Raw genomic sequence first — 20,070 nt, 5'->3', positions numbered from 1 at the left:
GTATCACGATCGTATCACACACGTTGTTTGTCTGTCGCCCCCGAGTGTTCATCTGTAAAATTACACCTGCTTCAACTTGCTTCTAATTTGTGAAAATCCTCTGCTGTAAAATTAATATAACAGGCTTTTAGTTATTTGTAATACAAAATAAGTACTTGGAAAAGGGTATTTGTGATACTTTTTAAAATATATTTTCCAGTCATAGTTCTAAAATTATTGCATTAAATGAAGAAAAATGAGATTAAAAGATCAGTTGCATCTTTTTAGTTACATTTTCTCTCTTTTTGCTAATTATAACATGAGGTCCGCTCTTTGAAGTAACCTACCCCACAGATTATATTAAAGTCATGGTCTGAGACAATTGTTTGGAGAAAAAAATATATTTTTATTTGGGTGCAAAACAAATTTAATCACACACATTCCACTTTTACATCACATCTATCACATCACATTCACAAATATCTGCTGCCCAGCAGCCAACGTTACTGTAACCCGCAGTCTTCACTGTATCTCATCTCATTTTTTACCCAGTCAACAGGAGCAAACTGCACATTTAACCAATTTTTGAAATAATGAATGGGCCATTTCCGCACAATGACTTGATTCACCAACATTACCATCATCTCTAGTGTCCATTTATGTGAAGAGGAGAAAGTTTCTTTAAGAAGCATGTAAGCGGTTGGCTGAGCTTCTCCGCCTTGAAGTCAAAAGATATTTGGCTTTTTCCTCGGGCATTACTGTATCCACCACATCAGCAACTTCACTATCAGCAGAGGCAGTGTGTGGCTTCAGCACCTGCTTCTTCTCCTTCTTCTTCAGGATGATAAGCTCTGCTGGTTCATCCTCCTCAGTATCTCTCTCCACAAAGGGCAGGAAAGCCATCTCTACCAGTCCCCCGACCATGCCAAGCATTGCCAGAGTAGAGCCGAGCATGTAGATCTTCAGCATGCTCCGGCTGGGCCTCTGTGTCAGCATTTCTTTAGCAAATGGGATGATCTCGCCAAAGTTTTCCATATTGTGTTGTCGATGAGTCTGTTAAAAGAAAAGGAACAATTGTAACCAGATATTCTGTAAAGAGAACAAAGATTTACTCCTGACAACTAATCCATTTAATTAAAATGCAAAAATTCTACTATCCACAAAAAAAGAGAATAATACTTACGTCGAAGCACACGCACAAACTCTCTTATTCTCTTTTTCTGTGCGTTCTGAGTAATCAGGCTTTGCAGGCAGAGGCAAAGGCAGAGCCTGCATATTTAAACCCAAGCAGGGCCAGGTTAACGCCCACACTGGGGACACAATGCATATTCATGAGGCCACTTGTACTCCAATTGTTTTGTTGGAGATTAGAACTTGTTTGGGTAAAAGGGCAGACACATCCAATCCCTGTATGTGATGAAATGCATGTGATGTGACATGTTGCCTGAACTCTGCATGTGCAGTTCATGCAGTAAACATTATATTGTTCTGACAGTAAGTAATGCTTTGCAACATTAGTTGGTACTCATTAACTTCTTCAAGCACACACAGGCACTGTTTAAGAAAAGTTAAAAATAAATAAATAAAGGATGTTAACATTCAGACAGTTAACATGTTACGGACCACTGAACAACAACAGTCCTGGGTTTGTGCTTTGTTACCATGCATATTGATCTTTATCAGGAGAGCTTCATTAGTGTCCAATAAGAGTATGCTAGGCTGTGGAAAGCCAGCCCCATTTATTGGTTAATAGTTATTGTCTGACAACAGTATTGGTTACACATGGAATACCCCCTATTGAACAGCAATAGATAAGCCTCATTAGAAGATAAGGGTCGATAGAATCCCCCAAATCATGCTGTCCTGAGCTGCTCTGCTCCTGTACCTAAATCTGTCCAAAATGCTGACAGTACATGCGTGTGTACGTGTCTCAAACTCTCTGCACTTTGAACCAGTTCCCTGCTGCATGAGAGAAGAGTAGCGAGTTGGGAAATGTGTCTGATCTTTGTCACAGAGACATCATCACTGAGTGAAAATGACAACCACACATTGCTTCAACATCTGTACACCAGATGAATCGTGCTTAACATTTTATCCAGTTTGACTTTTAGCTGTGCTGGTAGTGACCAAATAAGTTACACTTATTATTAGTTTTGTAACTGTCACATTGCATATTAATATAATTCTCTAAGTAAAATGCAGCAGTTATACAGATTACTCATGACATTACATTAAAGTAATGTCTCAACTCTGTATATTTTTATATATTTTATTAATTGTTTACTCTATTTAATTTGTAAACTATGTGTACACACACACACACACACACACACACACACACACACACACACACACACACACGTAGAAAAATATTTAGTATACACATCCAGAAATGCATATACTATTATATATTGTACATATATTTATTAGTTTCAGATGTAGCCATTCTTGTATTTTGCACAACTCTGTTGCTTGTGAAGCTCGCACACAAGAATTTCACTCACATGTGCTGTACCAATGTACCTGCACATGTGATGTGACAATAAAAGTGATTTGATTTGATTTGATAAAGCATTATTTTTTCAGTACTTTGAGATTTTGAACTGAAAATGGAGGTGAAGATTCTATGTAAAGAATTTCATACTAATACATCAGGTCAGAGTAAAATACAGGAGAAAATGCTAAAAAGTATCCACACTGATTCCACTCTTCATAGCTAATCCAGGGACAACCTTTCACCCCGTTTGTCCACTTTTGGATTACAGAGTTGCCTAAAATATTGCAGGTAATAACGCAATAATTACGCAGTCAATAATGTTCCTCTTTGAGCAACTCAGCTCTGGGCATTTATGTTTGCCTCTGCTGGGAAAATGTTGAGACTGTTTGGAGACCTTTGCTCCATTTTTTTGTCACTTCTGCTTGAAATGAACAGTCTGTCTCTATTCTGGACTTCACCAAGGCACCATGCTGTGGTTGAGGGGGAAGTTTTATGACAAATGTGGATGTGAAAACTCTTTCAACAGGAGCTAAGGGGAGAAGGAGTTTAGATCCACAGTATTTAAAATGTTTATATGTGAAAGGAAAATTACACACACGGTGACTTTTTTATTTCAGAGATTTTAATAGTGAGTGTTTTACCTGTAACACAGTGTTTGCAGGAAATTCATAAATGGGGTGAAATGAATAATAATCTAAAGCACCCTTTAAGTCAACATACATTTCTCAGCTTTTGACTCCTATTCACATCTTATAATAAAAGCTGTTTAAACCTGGTCACAAAGACATGTTTTGTATCTGTTGGCTTACTTGGCTTAATTTACTCCGTCTGGAACGTGCTGTTCTAAGTACGCTGCTCCTTGTAATCCTGACTGTGCTGGAAAGGCTGAAGTACAGAAGTACAGCCTGCTAATTGGCTTGCTGGTTAGATTAACTGAGGTTACCAGCTCAGGTTAAATGAGTCCCAAATATGGTGTATTTATATTAGGGTGATGCTTAATAACATGCAAGTTTGCAGAAAGTTGCAGAAATTAACAAGAAGAAGAAAAAATCTATTATTAGAAAGTAAACACGTCTGAACAAAGCCTGTTCAAACTGTAGCCGGAGTTTCCTGTTGCCTACCTGGCAGGGATCCAGTGTGGCCTTCTGCTGCTGTAGCCCATCAGCTTCAGGATTCAATGTGGTGCTAAATGTGCTAAAAAGGATCAGTATTTTGTAAAATATGCAGACCAACTCATCTGGCACAAGCAACAATGCTACGTTCAAAGTAACTTACTGCAAATCACCTTGCTTTGTATTCTCATCTTGACCATGCATTGAGCTGCCTGCTGATTATACTGTGATTGATTAGCTAGTGTATGTACTGGCAATAGCTTAATTTAATTTTGCAAAGTCTACCATTAATTTGTTTACCAGGAGTGAAGGTAAAACAACCACAGCAAAACAAATGCAGATCCTTTATTTTTGAGTATACAGGATTCCCAGCATAATACATATATAACATGAATATATGTTAAATCCATCATTACAAAGCACATACCAAGACAAACAGCAGACTGCCCAAAGTAAACCGCTTACAATAAGTGAATAAACATTTCTAACAATAGACTTTACCTGAATGTAAAAGTTCTAGTAGGTTTATGGCATTTAATGAATATACTTGTGGCATTTACACTGTTAATGATAGGTTTGTTTAAATATACATTGTTATATATATTTTTATTTCAAATTTGAATTTGATCTGCTCTATTTTATTTTATTTTTTAAAAAAAGAAGCAAATAATTAAAAAAATAAATTAGCGAAACAATTAACTTAAAGAAAGTAACAAAAATATGAGACAACTTTACCATATTAAATTACATCAGTATGGCTTATTGGATGCAGTAAGCATGCGGTTTTCTTCAAGTACAATAATTGTCATTGACGTCATTGTGTGTATTATTTTAAGCATGGAACCATGAACACAAAGTGTTCGGATGATCTGACTTCTGCCCCATCAAAAACCAGTGGTCAGGAACATCGTCACCATAAACAACATGGATATTCATGCAAAGCCCGGCTAGAGATGAGCCCATTTAATCCATTGCTTTCCGTCCTAGATCACACAGTTCTGTTGAATACTGTCAAAAATGTTCTGGTTAAAAATGAGACTCGTGCATCTGAGCGTGTGAGTTTCGTTGTGGTTTGTGTACTTTGGTGTGGTTTTGGGGAAGCTTCCTAGGCACTCTCTCCAAAATAAAATGCTCCACACAGACTGTGGATCTCCCACACCGCTTGAATCAACCACTTGTCGTTCTCAGTACCTGGGAGCTGCTGACGCAAACCAGCTGTATGCTGGGTCAAAACAGCAACACTGACCTGTAGAGGGCAGAAATACATTCAGGGTGAGAAATACATTTTTCACCATTAAACTGTAGTTTAATAATAAAAGTGTAATTTAAAAACAGTTTAATGTATTTGTTCATTATATCCACATGCTTTAAGTGTACCTACCAGGTAAAATGTTTTATTTCCATGTAAACTCTGTGCAGCTTTCACATGATGGCACAAACACCAGTTATGGTCTTGCTATTATTGTTTTTTTTACCGTATCTAAAAGCAAAAGAGAAATGTTTTAGTCAGCCATATTATAAACTCAAAAGGTCAAAGGTCACAATTTGATATAAAACAGCTACAAACCCATTCAGGTTGGCAGGCTCTGAGTGGTACACATGCTTTCCCTGTTCAGCTATTGTAGGTGCGTGTTGTGCACTGCAATGGCTCTGACTGGTCTTCAGTGGGTGGCAGTGGCTCTTTAGTTCAACATGGCTTGTGGGCAAGGACATGTGATGTGTCCCCTGCACACTCCCGTTGACCTCTGGCACCTTGGGCTCAACCTTGTCTGGATCAAGATGTTTCCGGTTTTTCGTTGGGGAGGACACGTCGATGACCCTGATGTCTGGGATGCTGGCCTGCCTCAGGACCTGCTCTGAGTGGGCCAGCTGCAGCTTCTTCATGTGGTTGATGGCAACAGCAGCATTGTAGGCTTGCTGTAAAAGCGAATATAAAAAAGAGGTTGAAAAATAGCCTAGCTTCACTTTAGATGTCCTTATATATGGTGATATTGAGTAGACATTAAATGAAATGTCTTGTTCATTTATCATTGATTGATAAATTATAGATTCATATTTTAGGATCTTTTCTTCTTCTTTTTTACCACTGAGCAGCCAAGTGCATTTGATTTCCTAGGCAGTGTATGCACTACATCAGCCCTTAGTGCCCTCGATTACTAAACAGTATCTTATTAAAGTCTCCCTGGCCAGGAAGGATTTAGGTTGGCACCCGATTAATCTACTATAAACTGCAGGTCTTCAGTAAGGTTACCACACTGAAGCCAAGAAATCCGTGCAGACTAACCTTCCACTTGGACTTGGCAAAGTTCTTTTGAATCTGAACGCTGACGGAATAGTAGATGTCCTGGCTCCGAGCTGTCTTCCCAATAATCCTGGAAAACGAATGACGGCACAGAAAGCTTAAATTTATTTTAGGTAGAGATTAATTCTGAATGCATTTGTAACTGGTGCTGGGCAGGAAGATTGATGCCTCCTGTGTGCAGTGCCACTAAAATGTTAATTGTAGAAAGTTATTTTATGATCAGGCTTAGATGACATTTTATGGACTATTACACATTAACTGTTACAACGTAATAATTCAGTGACAGTTGTGAATTTTGCTCGAGACATGCTACTATACTGCACAAAATATGTACTTATATTACAAAAAGGGAGTCATTAATAAAAGATAATATGTAATTATTGTTTTGTCACAACTATACTGGTACAATGGTGGGTTTTCATGTCTTGATGCATGCTCAATCATCCAGGAAAGTAAATCCCCAAAAGTTGATTCTGTTTATCTGGACGTAGCGTCTTCAGTGATGTCTTCAGTTTCAGCGGACTGCAGGTTTGATTGCAGCCATTCCCCAACTCTCTGCAAATGGTACTCATGGCCATTGATCAGTGGTCTTTGATCAATGCTCATTAGAATTTGCATATTAATGATCAAGGAACTGAACTCCCAGCCCATTGTTCCTTCAATGGTGCTAATTTCAGTCATTAGGCAAATGAAACATTTCTCCCACTGTAAAAAACGCTACGTCCTAATGAACAGAATCAACTTTTGGGGTGGGTTTTCATATTAAATATAATCAGAATCTCAAATAATGAGGTTTAAATGCTGTTTTTTTGTCTGCTTTTGGCATTGGGTCATGTCAGTGAGAGCAAATGTCCCTAATGTGATAGAGGATCTGATAAAAAGAGAGAAAATGCTAAATTGTCTTGTTGAAGACTGTGAATGAACTGATTGTCAGATAAAAAAGGATTACAGTAAACTATAAATAATGCCAAAAAGTCCAAAAAATGTCAACATGGGTGAAAGGAGCATAATAAGTTTCCATAATACAAGTGTAGTGTATGAGTGGTAGTCACCATGGATGTCTGAGCGCTAGGTCTGTAGTGTAGCGCATCTTGGGATTCTTCTGCATCATGTTACGAATAAAATCCTTGGCTGCAGAAAAAAACAATAGATACATTAGAGCTTAGACAACGCTGATTAGAAACACAGTCGGTGTGTGCCATCTTTCAGTGTAATTACCGGATTCAGAGATGTCGTCCCAGAATGGTGAGTCAAACTCATACTGTGCCTTCATGATCTTGGAGAAGAGCCGTGACTCACTTTCTTCATAAAAAGGGGGGTAACCGCAAAGTCTGAAAAAACCAAATAAATACAAACATTTAGCATCTGTGAAAAAAATCCCCTACATGGTACATGCGTGGACTCAATGTGCTCCATTTTTCTGTATATAGGTAACTGTGTCATTGCATAAGACACAGCTGGGGCCTTTAATCTGATCGTCTTGTTACTAAGAGAAAAATCTGGAGCAGGTGGTGAATAGCTTTCTACTTACAGGATGTAGGTGATGACTCCGATAGACCAGCAGTCAACGGCGTTGCTGTAGGGCTTCTGTGCCAAAACTTCAGGAGCTGGTTAGAGAAAATTTTAAAGCTATATCAGTGATTGCTCAAAAGCTCGTGAAGCATCGGTAACATGCAGTATGACCCACTCTGAGGGTCTAACTCAGCGAGTGTGAGATTATTCCTCTAGAATGACATGTTTTCTTACCAACATATCCTGGGGTGCCACAGGCTGTCGACATGATGCCATTGTCTACCATCTTCGACAGGCCGAAATCACTGATCATGATCTTGGAGTTTTCCTCCTGGCTGTAGTACAGGATGTTCTCGGGCTGCACAAGGGAAAAAAGCAGGGACGAGAGCTGTTCACACACTGATGTCCTCAATGAAGAACTTCTCAAATAGTTATTTCACCTGTGGTGGAACAAATTCTTAATATCTTACTTTCTGTCAAAGTGATAATATTGTAAATTAAGCCAAAGCAAGAGGGGGAAAAAATCAAAGCAGTATTATCTATATGATTAATGAGGTCTGGACTTCAAGTAACAGTTGAGCTTTGGGGTACCTACTGTTTTGCAAAGGTAAAACCGCTCTTTAGTTGTATGCTAAATAATGTCAACTATGTCAAATTATTTCTCTAAGAATTTCTCTCAAAGGTTAAGTTAGTTTTTCTGATGAGCTAAGAATTAAAAACCCCTTCAACATATGACCCTGTAAATGATATTCAGGTATGGATAATTACCAGATGGATAAGTCACAATGGCTCTGCCAGGCTGTTCCATCAATAAGCTGATAGTTATAGATCCAGTAATTCATTACCTTTTACGGTTCTAACACACCATCTTACCAGATAGTTTCTATGAATGCCAGTACCTCAGTTCCAAGCACATAAAAAGTCTCCAGGAGGGCCCTCTTTCACCTGCATAATACTGTGTCTCAGAGTGACACTGAGAAACTAATCAGGCCATTTATTATTTCTAGGCTGGACTATTGTAATTTCTTGTTACCTAACGGCTGCAGCAGTCTCCAGCTGAGCCACACAATGGAGTTAGTAGCTAAAATGATTCTCTTCATTTGCCCATATTAGATTCTTTTCATTGGCTCCCTGTGAAGCACTGAATTGGTTTTGCTTCAACATGTCTTAAAGTCCTCATAGTAGCATATTGTCCCACTTTAGAACTGCTGTCAGAGAGCAGGTTTAATTGTGGTTCCTCCAGTTTAGAAACTACAATGGCAGGCAGAGCCTTCAGAAATCCTCTCTCCTGCGGCTAAAGACTCAGGCTGCTGGAGGATTTCCCATGATGTAAGGAGAATGTCTCCTCCACATGTATATCATTCATTTAGATCCTGCTATTGCACATTATTGTTTCTTTCCTCTGAGTGTATATATCTGTCTTTAAAGCTAAATGTTCCTGATGTTAAAAGTCCCATCAGCCAGCCAAACACCATATCATTTTTCATCTCTCCATGGACATCTTTTCCCTTTTCTCTGTCACCTTATCCCAACCAATTTCCCCCTGAGGTCTCCATTATGCTGCAAAGTGCTTCGTCAAGAAGGCAAATTGTTGGGCTTTTCTTTATAATACTGTATGTTGTCTATCTTTCTATCTAATGTACCCTCGGGTTTAAGGAGTAAGCATGATACAAATGAGTCAAATGTGATGTAAAGGAGAAAAACCATATATTTCACTAGTGTTTGGGATATTATCAGCCATACCTTCAGGTCCCGATGCACTATTCCGTTTTGGTGCAGATAGCTGACGGCCTCCAGCACCTGCTGAATCACTCTGCTGGCATCCTTCTCTGAGTACACCCCCCGATCCAGGATACGGTCAAATAGCTCACCGCCTGAAACCCTGGTACAGAGCCACCGCCAGCATTAAAACTATATGCTCCTTTTCCTTTTATGGTGATAATTTGATAATATTGGACACAAAATCTGGAATACTCACAGCTGCATGACAAGATAGTAATGCGTTCGACTTTCATAGAAATCCTCCAGCCCCACAACGTTCTCATGTTTAATTCTGTTTGAAAAAATAACATGATGCTTTCATTATGACATTGCTTTTATACCTATCACAAAGTTCCACATACTTTCAACCCAAACAACATCCAAAAAAACCCGACATCAATGGCAATCCTCCTCCTGTGCTCACGTCTGAGAGATGAAAGCTGGAGGCTCATAAAAATTCACATGTGAATTACCTTCGCAGCACAGCGATCTCATTCTCCAGATTCAGATCCCTCTTCTGTTTCCTTTTCACACACTTCATGGCGAAATTTTTTCCCGTCTTCTTCTCCTTCACCATGTAAACCTCTGAGAATGCCCCACTGCTCATTAACACATAAACACATATTGAAAATACATTACTGATGATGCCTTCACTGATTGCTTTGAAACAACACACAAAGTCTCCCTTGGTAAGGGGAAATAAGCCTTCTCGCTTATTACTAGAGGGCTGTTGTTAATAAAACATGGGCACATTAACAACACAGAACATTGGACTCCTGTGTGTCTACTTTTATATTGCTCTCGTGCAACTGGGAGAAGCTATTGCTTCTTTCAGTTTCTCAATTTGTGCATACATTAAATGTTATTGGTTTTCAGCCAACTTTTATTTGAAGGGCTCATGTTTTAAACACATTATTTTTTAATTAATGACACATCCTATTTTTATTTTCTTTATGATTTAAAATATAATAATGCAAGTCCCATTTCCTGAATGAGGAAGTGCTGCAGGGTTAGTAGGACATTGGGAAATAGGCTGTTTTCTTCCTGCAGAGTTAGGAGATGAGACTGGAACATTCATTTCCATTATTTTGTTTGTTTTTCTTTTTAAGAACATAAACGTCAGACAAAGATGTCCTCTCTCACATTACTTCACACAGATGTGTTCTCAGTACTGGAACATTCTGCTTGGTTTAGGTGACTAAGCTCCCTGGATTGAGCATGCAAACACCTACTCTCTAGCTGTGTATTCACCTGTGCTGTTCTCAGGAGTACAATCGGATATACTGATTCATACTGATTATACTGGCTCATATTGACTCATACTCACTTACTGTACTATGAGGTTGGCATATTTATTTATGTCCAGTTTGACATGATACATCTACATACATGCATTCTCACAAGCGTCTCTGGTGGGCAACGTCAAGTTGAAGGTTGCTGTAAACGTGAGCAAATGGTTTATGTTGAATAAATGATAAAGAGCTGGTTAGCTGTGCTTAGTTTGGAAACTGAGATAAGCAGCTGAATTTGCAGAGACTGTGAATAGTGTGGAGCCTTCCATAAACCATATGTATTTTTGTATAGATAAATACTAAAGCTGTAAAAGTCGAGCTAAGCTAACTGCGCATACAGGTTTTGATTCTAATTTACTGTATAAACAAGATCACCAGAAAAACATTTAGTCCATAATTGCATTTAAAGACTTTAAAGGCTTCTGTTGTGTAACCGTCAATAATGACTTTGTTTTTTTCTCCCTGTCGTATTACATCATTTAGGAAAGGAAACTTTCTGATACGGACTTCTTAGAGACCATCTAATTTAAAATCAACTCAGGGCAGAAATAGCAATATCAAAGGGTTTAATTAAGCTCTTGTAAGGACCTCTGTGACTTAACAATTCACATGTCAGGGGCTTATTATTGTGCGCTGTGCTCCTGTGTCCATGCTATCTTCAGCGTTGTCTGGGAATAGTTGTTCTACTGGGTGGATTAGGTGCTTTATCCCTGACGCAAAGGAAACGGTGGCAGGCTCCAGGCACAGAAGGTCAGCAACGGACCATGTGTAGGTCAGGTCACAGGCAGGTGTCAAGAACTATCGGCAGACCACTTTTCCCACGTTCATATAAACTCTAATTCCAGCTCAGTTTGGCAGTCAGGAACAAGCTGTCCCTTTCCCATTATAGCACTACTTTCCCTGAATTGCTTTGATTTTTGTTCCAAGGACCTACTTGAAAAAAATACTTTGACTTTCAAGAAAAATTGCCGGTCAAGACCTGAAAATGAAAGCTAAGCAACAACCATGATCAAAAAGATTAGGAGCGATCAGAAATTGCAAGAATTCACCCGACTGTGTGAATCTGAGTGCTTAGAATTCAGTACAGACTAAAATCGCACTGCTTTTCAATGCACTCTGGTGGTTCTTCTTAACCCCGAATAAACTCAGTCCCTATTTCCAGGAAACCATTAGGATGCTGTTTACACAATGTCTGATGAGGCCCAGTGGGAAAGACTGCAAAATCTCCAGTCCCTTCTGGAGTCTCTTGCTTTTATTGTGACAGAACACAAAAAAACGAAAATGTTCACCCGGGAATAGGCATCATTCAGAGAGTTCACCGAAAGCAAACTTACTGGGTGGCTCAGACAGCAGTAATCCAATCTGTCTTCTCTTCTAGGGGAGGTGCCACAGAAATAACCGCATTACAAGTAATTTTAAAATTTGTTTTCCCACTTTTACGTGAAACTCTTGGGTGTTCAAATTGTTTGGGGGGAATAAAAGTAATTGCTGTAGACCAACAGAACTGAACTGAACCAAATTAGATAACGCTCTTTGCTCAGGAGGGTGTTGCCTCCTTCACAGTCCAATCATTGATGATGTGTTAGATAAAACCTCTTGGCAGCCTCTTCAGCCCTCAGCACAGTAAGCTCTATTTTCTCACTCTGGCAGCACTCTAGCTTACATCATGATTTAATGTTAGTCTCTCACCAGTAGTTCTCCAGTCTATTGCAAAATACTCAACACTGCCACTGGTTTTTATCACCGCCGTGACAAAAATTAGGTGAGCGCAGGTGAGCGAGTGTCGACTGAATGTGTACAGCACAAAGTTAGACGTTAGAAAGCAATAACATTAGGTGGATTCTTATTTAGTTTTTATTTTTTAATTGCAAATGTGCCAGCGGTTCTTGGAAGCACTTCTCATTAATTCCAGCTCTGTTCTTCCCTTCATAGAAAATTAAACTGTCCTAACTTTGATAAATACTGCTGCTTTTTTTCATTTAAAGTCACTTCACTAATTGTTTAAACCCGGCACAGAATATCACGTTATCACATTATCACATTTTTCCTGTGCAAGTCTCCATCATATGTTGGCACTCAGTCATGAAAACTTCGAGAACCCCTGACCTCAATAACGATTCTACTGTCTTATTATTTGTGCCAGATTTATAATCAAATATTTACATTTTCCTCTGTTTTGTTTGCATATAAAAACTAAAAAGCAATGATTAGCAAATTTAAAAAATTACAAAAAAAAATTGTGAATGAACTGCTGCACTGATGCCAAAGCCTGGATCCCTCTGGAAAATCAGCCTAGTTGTCTAACAGTTAGAGCATCTTGCTGCCAATACTTAAGTACAGTAAGCCTTAGCATGTTAATCCAATCAAATCAGTAATCTGTCCTCTAATTCAAACAGCATGCTGATGGCTATTATCATGCCAGCCACTGCAGTTCACATCAGTATCAGTAAAATAAACCATCTAATGGTGCAAAGCATTCGCCAGGGAAGCAAAAAACTGTTCAGTTACTTAAACATTTTTTAAACTTTAATCAAAGTCATCTTACAGTGAGTTAAATGATACTTACGATCCCAACTCTTCCATGAAGTCAAAAACCTCTTGGATGTTTTCAGTGTTCTTCTTCCACACATAGTCGGCCTCTTGACGACCCATGTCTGCAGGTGCTTTGCCAGGGAATTCTTTTTGATGTTAAGGAAAAGCAAAAGACAGAAGAATAGATGTCACTCAAAGGAAAAGATCCACATTGCCCTTGTTTCCTTAGTTTATTTGCATACAACTGCAACAAACAAAAACCATCCAGGCTCAGTGTACAGGCTTCCTCGTCATTGTAAATGTAAACAAAAAAGTCATCTGGGATTATTGAAAAGTCCTAACAAAGCAGCTATGAAGGTTGACGCGTCTGCTGAGCTGCTCAGACTGTCTACAGGTGGGAGCAGCCGGTGAGACTGCTTTTGTCAGCCGGTCTCTGTCTGGCTGACAAAAGGTTAGCGCACTAATCCGCGCTGTAACTAGCACACAGGGAGGTGTAAAGCTATGCCGGGCTTGGCCCACATCAGCACCACATGATGCTGTATCATAAAGCTGTGTATCAACAAGGCTGATACACAATCTAAAAGCAAATGGGAATGAAATGTGAGACTAGTGTGTCACTTTTGTTTCCTGACATAAAAAAAAAAATCATTTGAAAAAGAAATTAACCTTTATAACTGTTGTAAATGAAACTTTTTAGAAAAGAAAATACCTTGCAGCTCAGGAATATATTCAGTATAATGAGAAAAATGATTGTATTTTCTCAAATGATGAGCATCTAAAACAAGAATGACTTGTTGAGTAGAACTCAATGTACTGAGGAGGATTAGGAACACTTTAGAAGGACAAGTTACTCAGTCTGATTTCCTGCCCCCTTTTCTCTTATATAATGGATTAACTCCTGATCTGTATACCTGACACCATCACAGGTAAAAAAAAAAAAAAAAACTAAAAAAAACTTAGAACAGCCTAGAACAAATTATTTTAAATGTGACAATATATCTTAATTAATTAAGTATACTATTGCTAAAGTGGTATCTGCTGACAGTGGTATAAAAACATAAATTATATGAATAAATAAAGCAGAAAAAACAGTTTCAATTCAGTGCATATGCAAATTTACCAAAACCTAAAGCTCAGAAACATATTTATTCTAATAATCCAGTGTCCAGATTTATATACATAAATACATATGTAGACAGTGATGAGCACAGAGGATCTGATATGAAAGGGGTTTCCTGTTGTTTACTCCTCCCCTGCAGTACTTCTTTTCATCCTGAGCGTGTGTTGTTGTTTTAACAGCACAGATCACAACATAAAACTCAGCAGGGGGATCCAAAACCACAGTCAGCCACGCAAAACCTAATTTGCAAAGTCAAAACCTGCATCAGTGATTTACATTTTAATACATCCGGTTCCCTTTACGAAAACTTTCACCTTATCTTTGTCATTTATTCATCAACTTCACGCTTAAAGCTCAGCCACACGTTTCTGCCATCGTGCAAAAAAAAAAAAAAAAAGGTGGGAGAGAAAATCCACGTTATCTCACGCATAGGTACACCGATAAATGACGTGACTTGCAGCACGGAGACAGGCTCCTCTGTCAGTAAATGACAGCAGATATGTCCCGTGCGGTGCCTCGCGATACAGCATCGTGCATCATACCAACAGCTGAACCAAGTTCGCTGCGGCATCCGTGGAAAGATCACTCTGCGGCAAACAGGCGGATGATCAGATATTCAGATCAAGCTTGAAGCACACATCTGCCACGCCTGAGCAGAAACACTTCTGAATATACACACATAAATGTACTCAAGACAGATCTATTCAAGATGCAGGACGTTTAAAAACTACCCAATTTACGCGCAGAATATAAATTACACATCACTGGTCCTCTGCCTCATCCTAGGCCGGAAAAAATCTCCAATCTGCAGCTCTTTAGATTTAATTACTGTAGTGTGAGACATCTGAAGACGTATAGTTAATTTAATAAAGAAGAGGTTCATTCATCAGCACGCTGACTGAGACTTACCTAGAGACTTTGCGCGGTTGGAGCTCTGCTCTGACTCTCCTGCCAAAAGCTCAGCGAGGTCTGGGGAGATTACTTTATCTGGGACCTTACAAGTACCTGTTGTTAAGTCGGAGATTACATCCATGAAGATAGTCGATGGGAGGGGCGGAGAGTCTCACAGGTGCTCATTGAGACTTGTGGCACAGTTGAGGCTGGTGCACTCGCTGCTGCCGCCGCTGCATCACATCTTTCCACACAGTTTCAGGTTTTATAGAAAACTGCGCTTCCTGCGTAGAAACGGCCTCCTATTGTAAAACAGCACGATTCATGTAAAACAGCCCACGCCGTGCTCACGACAAGCAAGTAGGCTGTATTTTAAAATATATGACGACTAATTTTTGATGATGCTCAATATAAAATAATTAAAAAAAAAAAATATGACAATTTATAAAAGCTTTATACACAGGTTATGGTTGTTATGCAGAGTCTTTTTAATGTTGTGTTTAAATGCTGAATGAAAGTGGATTTTCTGCAGCTCTGTGACACCAATGAAGAGGAAAGACTTCAGCAACAAACTAAATATTAGTATATACATTAGTTATACATTGGTTAACGATTTAATTAATTAGCAATATTAAATTAAAATAAGTTACTGCCAGTGTAATAAATAATATCCTGGTGTATGAGTGACCTGTCAAAATTAAAGTTTTGTCTGCAAAATTAGATAATAATTCAATTGGATGTAGAGCTAACATTTCAAAACATTTTGTCTACCTGTAAAATATTAATGATTAATTAAAGTGGACCTATTGTGCTCCATCTTCATATTTTCATTCTTGGACTCTAGAGCAGGTTTGCATTATGAAAATACCCCTCATTTATCTGACATCTGTCTGAAACAAGGCTGTTTATCACCATGCCAACGGGAAATTCAGGTTAAAGAAGAAGCCATATGTGAACCTGATCCAGACTGAAGCAACGTGGAAAACAGTTCTGTGCTCAGACACATCTAAATTTGAAATATTTACAGTAAAACCTGGACAGTGCATCCTCTGGACTGAAGACGCGAGGGACCATCTGGGTTTTTGATCAGTACTCAGTTCAAAAGTCTGCACTTCTGATGACATAGGGGGTGCATTAGTAGAATCGGCATCCCAATAATGCTGAAAGGGATGCAGAGATTTTAGAGTAACATATGCTCCCATCCTTACAATGTCTCTTATAAGCGAGGCCTTACACACTTCAGCAAGACAATCCTAAAAAGCATACTACATCTATTACAACAGCAAGGCTTTGAAGTTGAAGAATCCAGGTGCTGATCTGGGCTTTCTGCAGTCCAGATCTTTCACCGAATTGAAAGCATTTTGAACATTATGAAATTGAAAATATAACAAAGCAGATCTAGGATTGATCAATAGCTAGAATGTATTGGACACGTATGGGGCAAATGCCCCGGAGTCCAGCCAGCAGACGTCTCCTCAGTTCACAGACTGTTGTTAAAAGAAGAGGCGATGCTAGAGAGTGATAAATTAGTTATTTCCCAACTTTTCGGAGCTGTGTTGCTACCATCTTTTCCAAAATGATTGTATGTTTTTGTAATGACGCATTTTCTCACTTTAAACATTTAATCTGTTTCCTATTTTCTATTGCAAATATAATATGGGTTTATGAGGTTTTCAAATCATTGCATTCTCATTTACATTGTAAAATGTGTCCCAGCTTTTTTGAAGGTTGAAGATATTTTACACCTGGCTACCAACTGCTTGAAACCACAGTGCACCATCAGGCTGTGACAGTGTTGCATTATAATCTGTAGCCTGAGGAGGCATCCCTTAACAGGTTTATGCATTAATCTGCATTAGGTGCTCATGTAACCCTCCACAGAAGGAACCATACGAAATGCAATGACAACAGACAGGTCACACTAATAATACTGCAGGCCTCTGCTGCTCATGTATTCACTCCAGTGTTTGTGAAATGCAAAAGGTTAATTATTCACAAACAGCCTAGCTAAGCTAAAGGCTTCCTAGCAGACAGAACAAACCAGTTCAGCTTTAATAACCTTTATAATCTATGAGTCCTTTCTGATAAATAAAGAAATGCAGACATAACCTAAAGATAAATCCTGCAGGATTTTATCTGCCATCCAAATCTGCAATATTAACCTGCCAGGAGAAAATTAATCGATTTGACTACCTGCACATTTGTAATGTGCTGCAGCAGAGACTATTAAAATTGGCCTTGTTGTCATGGTTACCAGTTCAAAATGATGCCATGGTCACATTCCATTTCAGATGATTTTTTTTTAAGAATGACAAATAGTTGACGTCTTCTTTAATCAGAAGAGAAGGCACATAGGTCAGCAGTAAAAAGGCCCTTTCATGATGGAAGTGTCACGTTTGATGACAGATCACTCCACATAATTAGCACAGTTGCTAGGCTAGAGTTATTTCACCACGGAGATGAGCTACACAGAAAAATAGTTTTAAATGCCAGGCAGTTTTCAGTACAACCAAGGATTTATCTCTTAATATTCTTTAAACCCTATATATTCCAACTGACTAACTGGACTAGATTTATTTATTTTTTAAGTGGACCTATTCTGTTCATTTTCAGCTCAATATGTTTTATTCTTGGACTTGTATTCGTGTAGCTTTGGACAATTCACATGTGAAAATAATCCTTATTATCTCATACTGGGCTTTGGTGCAGTTAATCCTCTGTTTGAAACAAACTGTTTTCGCTGCTCTCCCCTAGAGGCCACCTTTCCTTTAAGCCAGCTCAAACAAAAGATTTGAGCAGCAGGTGGGTGGAACTCTGTGCCAGAAATCTCTGTAGTAGGGATATCCTGTCTCGTTGATATCCTACAGATCCAGAAGAAAAAAAGAAAGTAGGAAAACATGTTAAGAATGAGTTGAAGGACGATGTTTTGACTCACTTTGGCAGAGTTTAATATGAGGAGCAGTTATAAATAAAAATTAGGCTCATATTAAGTTTACTGTGGGGCACATTTCTGTATAATAGGTTGCTCAGTGTCCACCTTAATCGGTGTTTACAGAGCTTTAAATATTTGCAAATATACATTTTTACTTTTATTCAAGCCTCAAATATGTCAAGTTTACCAGGCTAGTCTTAAGAATTGGCAACACATGTGAATGTGAATATGCTGACTCACTGCTGCTTCCTGTGTAGAGTCTGCATATTCTTCCTGTGCCTGACAAGTTCATTCCAGCTGCTTGCACCTTTCCAACAGTCATGCATGCAAGCTTGATTGATTATCCCAAACTGGTCGTGAATAGTTGTTTGTTACTCTGTGTTAGCCCTATATTAACAAATAATCTCTCCAGGGTGTACCCTACTGCCTAAAGTCAGTTGGATTGGGCCCCACTCTCTCTTGGATCCTACTGCACAAAATATGAAAATCAATATATCCTGATATGGTAAATTAATATGCAAATCAATTGGAACATTGCTAATGGATACATTATACACAGAGAAAGGACAGGAAACTTAACAAGTTAATTCATTGCATTAACCCTTTCACGCATAGTGGTCATGACTCAAAGGCTGTTTTCTTGTATTTGTGCCAGTGTTGATGGTATACTTGCACATAAACCACGACACTGGACACTGATGTGTCACTTCATACCAAATTCAGTCAAAATGTGTGTTGTCCACCTAAGTAGACATGTAAAAACCTCTTTGAAAAGTCCATGTTTAAAAAAGTGAAGTTCAAAAATCTTTTTGTCATGCCTAAAGATGAATAAAAATACTTAAGAAAGAAATCCTATTGAGGTTGTCATAATTCATGCATGAAAGGGTTGCAGGAAAAATCAAATATTCTGATAATAATTGCAGAAAATTATGCTCATCCATTTGGTCTTTGCATAAATGTTCATTTTCAAGGTTAGCAGGTGTATTTTGGAATTCTTGCATTGTTTTCTGTTACTCAGTTCCCTCACCAAAGTTCTTCTTCAAGTGAGATAGACCCCTAAGATAGATCTTTGAAGGGCGTTTTAAAGCATGATCTAAACATCATCTACATTAAGTGAATTGCAATGGTCACCGGGAAATAAAGACTGCAGGAATGTACATCTTCTGTAAAACCATCTTCAAATACAAAAAAGAAGGAAGAAGCACGAATCTGATTAAATTGTTCCCAGCTCATTTACTCGGATATTACCATCATTATCATTTACCTGCAACAACAAATTCTGAAATAAATTTCATAAAATACTTTTAATTGTGATACTTTTCAGTAGCTTTTCAATTCCCAACACATTATGCAGTAGTTGTTGACAAAGACTGATAAAACAGCGACTCATGTCGCCTTACATCATTCAGTGTGAACTTTTTAATCCCCGCAACAGGGATTATCCAAGACTATGTCATTAAAGGGATGTAAAACAAAGCTCCCCATTCTCTTCACAGGTGCAACAAAGTACCTTACACCACCTCAGGCGCTTAAGATCCATTGCAGCTAAATTAATGGTCAATGGGATTACAATAAATGGATCAAGGAATCTGTGCTCAGAGCTATATTTACACAGCTCCCATGTGGGAAAAAGTCATATAAGCAGATACATCTTAAAAAGATCCAGCAAATGTTACCAGGATTTGAATCCAAACAAGCATGAGTAAAGTGTTTTGCAAGTTATTTTAATCATTGCTTAATATATTAAGTGCTTACATAACCTTAGATTAAATACAAGTGAGTGCTTGCAGAAAACTAGCGACCCGTGTGTGACATTTGCACTCAAATTTACAGAAAGCAATTATTTGCTTTATGTAACTACTCCAAAAAAAGATGTTTCTTTGTGAAAAGTATTACATAATGCATATTGTTAACATGATCTTCACTGTAAAAAATGTGGGCAGTATACCTGTAATGATGATGATGAGCTGCAATTATTCACTTTTATGTATCAATTCAAAACATCTGACATTGTGTTCATCCTCCGCACTTCCTCCGTGAGATCACAAGGTCTGATAAATATTCCGTTAGCAAACAAACGCGCACTTGTTAATTAACTCAGTAACAACCTTCATTTATATCTGACTTGATGTTGCCCATA

General features: G+C 38.4%; 2 protein-coding genes across 2 annotated transcripts; both read right to left on the bottom strand.

The window, feature by feature from the left end:
* Positions 1-361: 361 nt before the first annotated feature.
* Positions 362-1,293, bottom strand: g0s2 (G0/G1 switch 2). The gene is made up of 2 exons (XM_086277333.1): positions 1,163-1,293; positions 362-1,032 (listed from the first exon to the last, which is right to left on the bottom strand). The coding sequence occupies exon 2, from the start codon at positions 1,012-1,014 to the stop codon at positions 661-663; it is 354 nt and encodes a 117-aa protein (XP_086133459.1). The 5' UTR covers positions 1,015-1,032; positions 1,163-1,293; the 3' UTR covers positions 362-660.
* Positions 1,294-3,913: 2,620 nt separating this feature from the next.
* On the bottom strand, positions 3,914-15,175 carry camk1gb (calcium/calmodulin-dependent protein kinase IGb). The gene is made up of 13 exons (XM_086276896.1): positions 15,017-15,175; positions 13,022-13,133; positions 9,637-9,762; positions 9,381-9,455; positions 9,146-9,284; positions 7,637-7,760; positions 7,422-7,497; positions 7,109-7,221; positions 6,943-7,021; positions 5,873-5,960; positions 5,156-5,505; positions 4,970-5,068; positions 3,914-4,834 (listed from the first exon to the last, which is right to left on the bottom strand). Exons 1-12 carry the CDS (start codon positions 15,138-15,140, stop codon positions 5,011-5,013), a joined length of 1,464 nt encoding a protein of 487 aa, XP_086133022.1. The 5' UTR covers positions 15,141-15,175; the 3' UTR covers positions 3,914-4,834; positions 4,970-5,010.
* Between the last annotated feature and the right edge of the window lie 4,895 nt (positions 15,176-20,070).

The sequence above is a fragment of the Aulonocara sp. 'chitande type north' Nkhata Bay genome, linkage group LG20, assembly GCF_057382095.1.
Source record: "Aulonocara sp. 'chitande type north' Nkhata Bay isolate Kocher_YH1m ecotype deep benthic linkage group LG20, A_spYH_male_GT1.1, whole genome shotgun sequence".
NCBI classification, from domain to species: domain Eukaryota; kingdom Metazoa; phylum Chordata; class Actinopteri; order Cichliformes; family Cichlidae; genus Aulonocara; species Aulonocara sp. 'chitande type north' Nkhata Bay.
Note: the sequence above shows the minus strand (reverse complement) of the source record. Positions and strands in the feature narration are given on the sequence as shown.